This window comes from Bison bison, unplaced genomic scaffold, assembly GCF_000754665.1.
Source record: "Bison bison bison isolate TAMUID 2011002044 unplaced genomic scaffold, Bison_UMD1.0 scf7180017864270, whole genome shotgun sequence".
Lineage (NCBI taxonomy): Eukaryota > Metazoa > Chordata > Mammalia > Artiodactyla > Bovidae > Bison > Bison bison.
In genome coordinates, this window is record NW_011494842.1 from 11,325,149 (window position 1) to 11,335,300 (window position 10,152).

At 52.9% G+C, this 10,152-nt stretch overlaps 1 protein-coding gene across 1 annotated transcript in view; it reads right to left on the reverse strand.

The window, feature by feature from the left end:
• Window positions 1-10,152, reverse strand: part of LOC104994977 (kinesin-like protein KIF6) — a 296,967-nt gene that overhangs the window by 21,527 nt on the left and 265,288 nt on the right. Inside the window, exon 12 of the mRNA XM_010848702.1 lies at window positions 1,141-1,225. Coding sequence (XP_010847004.1) covers window positions 1,141-1,225 — 85 coding nt within the window. The remainder of the gene's footprint in view (window positions 1-1,140; window positions 1,226-10,152) is intronic.

The window sequence follows — 10,152 nt, forward strand, 5'->3', positions numbered from 1 at the left end:
GGAGGGAGGGTTCGAGAGACCAGGGCGAGCCTCAGAAGCCCGGCAGAACGGCCGTGGTGCCCGAGGCCAGAGCACTGTGCTGGTGTGTGAGCCCAGAGCCGGGCATTTCTGTCTAGCAGGCCATGGGCTCCCCTAGAAGGCTGGCTATCATTACTGGGCACTGAGGGGCAGGTGTTGCTCTAGCCACTTGCTGTCTACAGACTCATTCAATCCTCTTCACCACCCTAGGAGGAAGGTGCTATTATAACCATCTCCCCTTCACGGGTCTGGAACCTGAAACATGGAGAGGTTAAGGAACTTGGCCCTTAACACAGAGCTAATAAACACAGGGGTCAGGGTTTGAACCCAGGCCATCCGGGGATGAGGGCAGGGTGACATGTGACCCACTTGGGGTACATTCCTAGCCAGCTCAGGGGTGGGTGGCTTGGGTGGCAATGACATCATTGCCCGCTGCGAGCAAGGAAAGTTTCTTGTTTGGTTTCCCGCAAGCAAATTTTTCCAGGGCAGAAGAGATAGCCAACCTCTCTGCTGAATGCCTAAATGAAGAAATGAACCGAGATGTTTGTATCAGTAAGGACCACAGGACTGTTTATGCTTGAGGCTCCTCGCTCTGCAGGTTAAATCATTCTGGGGCCCTCAGTGGCTGCAGGAGGGTCTGATGTTCTCCGTCACCCTGCAGGTACCGAGCCTCAGAAGAGCAGCGAGGTGGAGGCCCTCCGTGGTCATACTCCGGGGCTCCCCTAGAGGGCAGCAGCAGACAAGACTAGCTGCTTCCAGGGCTGCAGCCCGGGCCCCAGGCTGCAGAGGCTGCAGAGGGTGCAGATGGCGACCAGCTCTTCCTGCCCGAGTCAGGGATCCTGGCTCTGGAGCCTGGCTGGGCCTTCCATTTCCACTCCAGCCTCACCCTGCCACGGCTGGCTTCCTGCACCTCACAACTGCCTGCTTAAAGGTGGCGCCTCCTCCAGCTAATTTAGGACCCACTTCTCAGAGGAGCTGCAGGCCTGGGTTGGCGGGGTCGGGGGTGGTGGCCCCCTGCCCTGCCCCACAGCTCCAGGTGGTCCCGAGGGTCCTCTAGGGGAAGGGGTTGTGGTTGGGGTGGGGGGCAGGGATCAGGGTGTGTGCGGCGAAAGGAAAGGGCACCTTCTCTTCTCTTCCTCCAACTGTGATCGCAACTTCTCTTCCAGCTGGTCTGGCATCGAGGGCACGGGGATGTTTTCTGAGGTACCTGGAGAAGGGAGATGCTGATAACTCACTCCAGCGAGGAAGAAAGGGAAAGTGTGATGTTTAGAGCAGATGACAGAGTCATCGTGCCTCCCAATGTGAGAGGAGACCCTGTGAGTCCCCGTAGGGTTTCTGGATGGGAGCTTGCTTCACTCGCCTCCTCTGGGTGGCAGCCTTTGCTCGGCCGAAAGGCCCCCGAGGAGGCTTCTGTGATCATGCTTTGGACATAAACCCACAGTCCAAAGCCTGTCACTGGAAGGCAATTCTTCCTTATGTCACTATCAGTCCTTTCCCCATGGGGTTCCCTCATTCCTTGAGTCATCAGCGAAGATGCAAAAGAGCATTCCCCCCTCTTTTGATACAGAGCCCTTTGTAAACCACGAAGGCATCACTAAAACGGCTCACATCTAACTTTGCACCACCTAAGGTGCCGAATTCTCCAGCCTCAAACCATGTCCCCCACTTCTGACTTCCCCTAAAGCATTGCTTCTAAGCTTGATTAACCCAACACGCACCTGGGCTGAGAACCACGCTCATATGCCCTGTCCTGTGGGCAGCGTGACAGGACCCCTCGCAAGTCCTAGGTGAGGGCTGCGACCCAGACATGCCAGCCGCTGCTGCTGGTTGCCCGCTCTGGGTGCTACTGGGCTTGTCTGGAGCCTGTCTTTCCATAGCCTGGTGGTTGGGATCTGTCTATCCTTCCAGGAGGCTTTTGGTGGTTATACGGCATGTCTTACTCAGAAGGCATCTTAGAAGTCATGCAGCCCCACTTTCTGCTCCTTGGAGGGGACACTCTACCATGGGCCGGGCACTAAATGGACATGTTCAGACAATTGCTCCCACTTTACAGATAAGGGCATGGAGGTTCAAAGAGGTCACACAGCTAACTAGAGGAGCTTGGATCTAAATCCAGGTTTGTTTAGCTGCAAAGGCTTTGGAATCAGAAATTGCTTTGATGACGTTTTTGAGGGTGGTCAACTGCTTTCTGCTGTGGTATTGCCAAGCGTTGGGCTCACTGCTTTGCATGAGAGCACAATTCATTGAGGGCAGCTCTGTTTCCTCTTTTTTTTTTTTTTTCTTTCTGTTTCCTCTTAATTGGAGCTGAGACCTGCCGCACTAACTTCTTTTTCACTTCTACTTTGGACCTTTGGAGCAGCACAGTATGTCCTCCTTAATCTGAAGAGTCTTTAAAATATTTTAACAGCAACCACCACAACAAACTGTCACATCCGTCTGGAGCTTTATTCTCAGGCTGACTCCGCCCAATTCCCTCATCTTAGGGCTCATGACATGGTGACCTTCTAACTGATCATAAGTATGGAGTCTGCATCTGGACATCACATTCCAGACAGGCCCAGGAGAGGCAGGGTAGAGGACAGTTTTCCTAGCTTTGAAAAATTCATGTTTGATATTTCTATGGGAGGTGAATTACAAGCAATGATCATTACTGAGCGTCTCCTTTATTCCAGATCCTACCAAGTCCTACTAGGCACTGGGCTAGGTGCTCTATTTACTATTGCTAATTCTCAAAATAACCCAGCAGGAGAGGCATTACCAGCTCATTTAAGTTAAGAGTCTGAGGCTCAGAGAGATCAGTAACTAACTCAAAGTCACTCAGCTAACAAGCAGTAGAGCTGGGATTTGAACCCAGTTTCTCTGGTTCTAAAAAGCTAAATGCTTATACCAGGCAACATCCAGCACTGCTTTTGTATTTCAGCAGTATGGACATTGTCATGGTCATGTCAGTTTGTCACTGTCTTCTATTAATCTTGTAGTCAGTTGACACGCATTCTTATTTTTGAGTGGTTGTCAAAATGCATTCTGTTTCACTGCGACTGTCCTTTGGATCCCAAACGCAATATTTCCCATTCATCAGGGGTTTAGTCTGCCAAGGGGTCCTCATTCTGGCATGCCTCTATTCTTTCCCTTTTGGTTGCTTTTCATGTTGCTATCTACTGCTGCTGCTGCTGCTAAGTCGCTTCAGTTGTGTCCGACTCTGTGCGACCCCATAGATGTCAGCCCACCAGGCTCCCCCGTCCCTGGGATTCTCCAGGCAAGAACACTGGAGTGGGTTGCCATTTCCTTCTCCAATGCATGAAAGTGAAAAGTGAAAGGGAAGTCGCTCAGTTGTGTCTGACTCTTTGCGACCCCATGGACTGCAGCCCACCAGGCTCCTCTATCCACGGGATTTTCCAGGCAAGAGTGCTGGAGTGGGGTGCCATTGCCTTCTCCATGTTGCTATCTAACTCACCGACAAATATGCTAAGTGGATTGGGATTCTGTTCTTTATCTGCCGGGCATCTGTTTGTCTCTCCCTTGTTTCAAGGGTCACCTGTCACTTGTTAACTGGCTGAGCAAGCGTCTCACCCCATAGACGCCATAGACCTCCCAGAGGAAGTCTGTGCTAAGCCGGTGCATCTTAGTGGCCCTAATGACCCAGACTGCCCGTCCTAGTCGCCGTGGGTCCCCCAGACCCAGGCAGCCAAGTCCCCGAGGGCAGAGACTGGCCCCTCTGCTCTTTGTTCAGGTTCCACGTCCAGGGTGCCCTCCGTGCCCACAGTGCTCATGGGCCCTGTCCTCTCTGGGAAAAGTCAGGAAGTACCTCAATGCCAAGCTGATAACTATGGGACTTGAAATGTGAATATTTCCTTTCCTAACAGTTTCAGCAATGGGCACATGCATCTCTGTTTAAAAAAAAAATAAAAGCTGTGACTCTTCTGCTTCCTTTTAACACTTTTCGACCCAGACCAAGGAACTCCCTGAGGGACGCAGTGAAGACCCTGCTCTGGGGGAAGTGAAAGTGTGAAAGTGAAAGTCACTAGGTTGCGTCCGACTCTTTTGGACCCCATGGACTATACAGTCCATGGAATTCTCTAGGCCTGAATACTGGAGTGGGTAGCCTTTTCCTTCTCCAGGGGGATCTTCCAAACCCAGGGGTTGAACCCAGGTCTCCCGCATTGCAGGTAGATTCTTTACAAGCTGAGCCACTTGAGGTGAGATCATGCTGGACCTCAAAGGGCCTGGTGGGGACATTGGCTTTGTGAGAACTGAGAGGCTGGGGGCTGCTGAGGAGAGGGAATGGCGTGATCTGTTCCTTTGATGGCCAAGCCAAGTAGTTGATTTGCCAGTTAAGACAAAGCTGTTGCAAACAGAATAGTTAATGTGAGGTGGCGCCAGGGTGGTGAAAGGATCTGGGAAAGAAACCTGGGACTCGGGGACTTGGGCAGCCAGAATGAGGGCACAGCGTACCCCCAAGACACAAGCCATCCACGTTGCCATGGCAACCAAAGGGGCCTCTCCGCCAAAGTGATGTTTGCTGAGTGAAATGCATTGTAACCCCACCAGGAGACGGCCCCTGGCTACTTCTGCTGCTTCCTGAGGCTTGGCTTATCAGACGTCTCTCGAGAGAAAGAGGGGCTGGGAGCTCAATGGGAACCAGACAAAGCGGCGGAGCAGGAACAGAGGCAGAGGGAGCAAGTAAAGGGCAGTTGGGCTTCGTGGGTCTCCGTGCCCACTGGGCCTGTGGCCAGGACAGGGCCTCCGGTCACCTGACAGTCACCTCCTTTCAAGCGCGGGCCCCTGGCTGGGAGCACAGGAGGTCACAGCCCTGAGGGGCCCAGGAGGTCACACTGTGGGCAGCCGGCCCCCAAACAACACACAAGCGAAGAAGGAGGGCTTAATTCCAGCGGCTGTGGGTCTGAATGTCACATATGGAGGAATCCCCCAAGCCTCAAAGAGTAACTGGAACTTCAAGCGGGGCCCACGCCGTTCTGGGGTGACCCTTCCTCTGATGAGTCAGGTGTTCGGGAATCAGCAGCGTAAGACAAGAGGGGCGCTGGGGGGGGAGGCCAGCCTCCCACGGGTCTGCTTACACCTGGCGTGATTTTGGGGGCACTGGAAACACCACCTCCCTGCACCCTACACACACACACACACACACACACACACACAACTCTCCTAGTCAGTCCATGTCTGAAATGTGTGAATCTCATTTCTTTTGTTCATGGACTCTTTACCGGGGGTGAACCTGAGAAGCACCTAAGGAGCTTGTAAAAGCAAGAGACCTTTGGGCCCAACCCCAGACACACAGCATTAGGATTTGACAGCAGATGCCCCTGTGATTCGACGCTCACCCTTTATTAAGAAACTGCTCAAGGGACTTCTCTGGCAGGCCGGCGGTTAAGATTTCACCTTCCAATGCAGGGCGTGTGGGTTCGATCCCTCATCAGGGAGCTAAGACCCCACATGCCTTGTGGCCAAAAACAAAAACAGAAACAGTATTGTAACAAATTCAATAAAGACTTTAAAAACTGTCCACAGCAAAAGAGTCTTAAAAAAAAAATCTTAAAAAAAAAAAAGAAACCGCTCAAGGCTCTACATCCAGTTTCAATACAAGTACTTCATGTGGGAGTCACCGAGGATGCCAGACCTGCCGGGGGTTCAGGTAAGATGCTCTACGGGCACCTGAATAGCAATTTACCCCCCGCCCACCTTCCAGACCTCTGGAAGCCATTGTGGGGCAAAAGGACTCGGGGCTTTGCAGCAAGAAGTCACGGTCTCTGTGGGGCTGGAGCCGCCTGCACTTGGCCCTTGCCGGCGGAGGATAAAATCTGAACATGTGGCTCTCTGTGGCTCTCCTGTAGTAACTCCCATCACAGACCGGGAAACTGAGTTCTGACATGGGTAGTGACCTTCCCTGGGTTCGCACCACTGGTAAAAAGAGCCGGAGTCAGGACCCTGCTCTGCCTGACTTCAAAGCTGGTGCTTCTTCCTCTGCAAGTGACTTGCACAGTGAAGGCTGCCACAGGGCAGATCACTGAAGTCGGTATTGACTCGCCCTTGGTATTTGCAAGTGATGCTCTTTTTTGTGCGAATGCCTTTCTGATGTGGGGCTCAGGGGCTGAGAGAAAGCCTCAGTCTCTCCCCTGTGTGCTGGCCTGTGTGGACTGCCCTTTCCTAACCAAACCCACTGCCTGCACCCTGATCCCACTTGGCATTTGCAGCTCACCTGCTGGGTGTGAGGAACGGTCTCATCCACATTACCCACTGAGTAATTACCCACTGGGGCACCTGAGGTCAGCCCCCAGAACACTCCGAGCCAGCCTGCTTATCTCCTTAACTGTCTGCTAGGAGTCTCAATGAAGGCAGGATTGACATTTCCAGCTAGGTACAACCGTAAGTCCCTTGGATTGCAAGGAGATCCAACCAGTCCATCCTAAAGGAAATCAGTCCTGAATATTCACAGGAAGGACTGATGCTGAAGCTGATACTCCAATACTTTGGCCACTTGATGTGAAGAGCTGACTCATTTGAAAAGACCCTGATGCTGGAAAAGATGGAAGGCGGGAAGAGAAGGGGACAATAGAGCATGAGATGGTTGGATAACATCACTGACTTGATGGACATGAGTTTGAGTAAGCTCCTGGAGCTGGTGATGGAGAGGGAGGCCTGGCATGCTGCAGTCCATGGGATCGCAAAGAGTTGGACACGACTAGCGACTGAACTGAACAACTGAAAGGGGCCCTGTGGGCTTCCAGGGAGCAAGGCCAGGGCCCTCTGTGGAGGAGGCTGTGAATTATGTGGCTCTCCCATGGCAGATGAGACATCAGAGCCACGGAAGCATTCTGGCGGGTGGCCTCAGCTATCTGACTCAGGGTCTGCTTCCCAAATACCCACTCTAGGCCTCCTTGGGCTAGACTGTCTCACAGAACCCAGGTTGCCCAGCTCCATCCCCTTTCAGAAGTCAGCATGTCTATTCTCCCGAAGATGGATGTTGTCAGTAGGCTCAATGACCACGACGGTCAGCAGCTCAGAGGCAAAGACTCTGGCTTCCCCATCAGACCATTTCCTGTTTAATGGCTCAAGTGAATCGCCAACTGGAGCGATCACAGGCTGCCGGGCACTCGGCACTGCTGTCCGTCTTGGTGCTGATTTTGCGTAACGCCATTGCTGCCCGTGGCTGGCTCAGACTCAGGGGTGTGATGAATACCCTGCAGACCCAGGGCTGTGGTGGATCATTTCTCTGGCCCCGACTCATCACCATCTTCCCCACAGAGAGAATGGGGTGATTTCCAAGAGCACAGATGGCCATAGTGAGAGTGAAAGTGTCAGTCACTCAGTCATGTCTGACTCTTTGAAACCCCAGGGACTGTAGCCTGTCAGGCTCCTCTGTCCATGGGATTCTCCAGGCCAGAAAACTGGAATGGGTTGTCATTCCCTTCATATGGTCAATAGTACATTCACGATCCTTCCATTTGCCTGTTTGAAGCACGGACCCTGCTCTGTGCCTGAAGGCCGGCCACATCCCTTCCTGCCCTAGTCACTCGCTCTGAGTCCACTTTGGGCCTCTCTGCCACAATCTGGCCGCTGGGATGGGGGCTTCTCTCCTTCCACATTGCTCCCCTCACTGCATTCTTGGAGGAGGATGCAGCCTGCACAGAGGGTCAGTGTGGACTGACAAGCAGTACAAGGGGGACCCCAGAAGCACCCTGTGTTCACAGGAAGGTGTGTCTGGTCTCCTCACTCACTTCCTGACCATGATCACCTCTGCTCAAACTGGAGCTCTTTCCTCCTTCTGTCTCTCCACAGTCCTTCCTGCTGGGACCCCAGCTGTACCTCCACTTTCTCCTCAGCATTCTCTGGTTGCACCACCCAGAGCCTGGCACAATGACCCTCTTTCTGAGGCCCCTGGCATCCCCCACTCTGCCTGGGGCAGGTCTGTGCAGAGGGTGCTCCTTCCTGCATCCAGTCCATGGAGGCTGCCTCACTCTTCAGAAATGCCCACAGTTCTGAACCCAGGGTTTCTCTCTGGGCCTGAGTCCCTTGGCAATTCTACCCACTGTCACTTTAGCCTCACCGACCAGTGGTGACCACATGCCTCAATCTTGGTGGCTTTTTAGAGAGACATTAGCAGGAAGCTTGGCATCCCTAAAACTCAGGTTTTCGGGATCCCTAAAATCCATCACAGTGGACCCAGCATCTCCTGCATTGGCAGGTGGATTCTTAACCACTGAGCCATCAGGGAAGCCCAACACCAGTATTTTCAAAGCACCACTTAGAGCTTCTTCTTGGTTATATGGAATACACAGCACCTATCATTTGTATCTGAGCACAGACAACCCCGATTTCCCCAAATTCATCATTGGTTTCTTTGGGGGAAATGGGAGGATCTCAAGCAGCTCCACTACACTGGCAATAGAGTAGGACCTACCACACACCGAGACCTTTCCTGGCTGAGACTGGCCAAGCACAAGGACAGGTGGAGTCATGGTACATTTTAATCCAGCACATGAGGTTGAGGGGTTAGGATTTTGTCTTCTGTGTTTGATTGCTACCAATGGAATGTGTCCTCCCCGCCCCCTCCCCGCTCCAAGTTCACATGCTGAAATCGAAGCCCTAACTTGATGATATCTGCAGGTGGGGCCTTTGGGAGGTAATTCGGTCATGAGGGTGGGGCCCTCATGAATGAGATTAGTGCCTTTCTAAGAAGAGACCCGAGATCTAGCTTGATCTTTCCACTATGCGAGGGCACAATGAGAAGCCAGCAGTCTGTGCCCAGGAGAGGGCCCTCACCAGCACCTGACCGTGATCTCCAGCTTCCAGCCTCTACCGCTGTGAGGGAGAAAGGTTCTTGAAAGCTACAGAACTTTTTTTTTTTTTCCCAAACAAAGGCTTAGTGGTAAGAAGGGAAATAGAAGTTGTTTTGGTTGATCCACGTGAAAATCTGGGGGTGCTGCCATTTGTACCCTGGGTTCTCTCACCCTTGTGGGGTCCCACAGAGCCCATCTGAAAACCACTGAGCTGCCTGATCCTCAAGGGTCCAGGCAGTTGCCTCCATAAGCGGTTCCTCTCCATACCCTGGAATTCCTGGTCTGGATCATACTAGGTGCTCAGTCAAATCTGCTGAATAAATTGATGATGGTCTGGCTTTTTGTTTTCTCTAAGATTTGTGGTTCCCAGGCTCAGAATTCCAAAAGAGTATTTCAAGACTCAGTCTTAAAGAATTTTCCGCCGAATGGCACAAGGTGGCAATGGCAGTGGCCTGCGTGTGGAGCACGGCAGGGGTGCCACGAGGTCACTGCAGCGATTCTGTCTGGGAGACAGAAGCTTCTCAGAGCACTCGGAGCTGGAACAGGGAAGAGCCTTCAGGGTCAGGGCCAGAGGCCCTGCTGGGATTCAGTGCTCTCACTGCTGGGTCTTCAGGTCAGGTTGGTGGGCCCTGCCTGGTGGTCATTCGAGGGCCCACAGGGCACTGCAGCCACCGTGGGCTGCCGTCAGGGGCTGCTTCTGCAGGGTGAGTGGCCAGTGTGGGGCTCCCAGGAGGCCCCAGCTCTCGCTGGGCAGCATCTGCAGCAGGTTTACTCAGAGACAGCAGGAGCACCATCCCCCCGGGCTGGGCTGCAGGTGTGTGTACCCAGAGGAGGCGCCCAGTGCAGGGGCTGGGCTCAGGCTTGGGTGGCTAGGTGGGCAAGGGGGGTGGTCCCCAGAGTGGTGCAGACTATTTACTCGTCAGTCAAGTAGCGAATGCTGAAGAACGCATGCTCTTGCCTGGGGCTGTCTTTTCCTAAAAGGCGTCTCCTACCAAGCCTTCCTACCTTGCTCAGAAATATGTCCAGTGGCTCAACTGCCTGTGAGTGAAATGCTCAGGTTCAAGGCTCTCAATAAACTGGCCCTTCTCACCATTTTAGCCTTTTTTTCTGGACGATTTCAGATCAACTCCCCACAGTCATCCTCCCCCCACCTCCTCCACACACAAAACAAACACATGCCACACACATATACCCCACATGCATGAACACACACTCCACAAACACACATACACCCCCCATACACATATACACACACAGACTGCATACACACATATCCCCCACATACATATACATATACACCACACACACACACACACACACACACACACACATGCACACACCA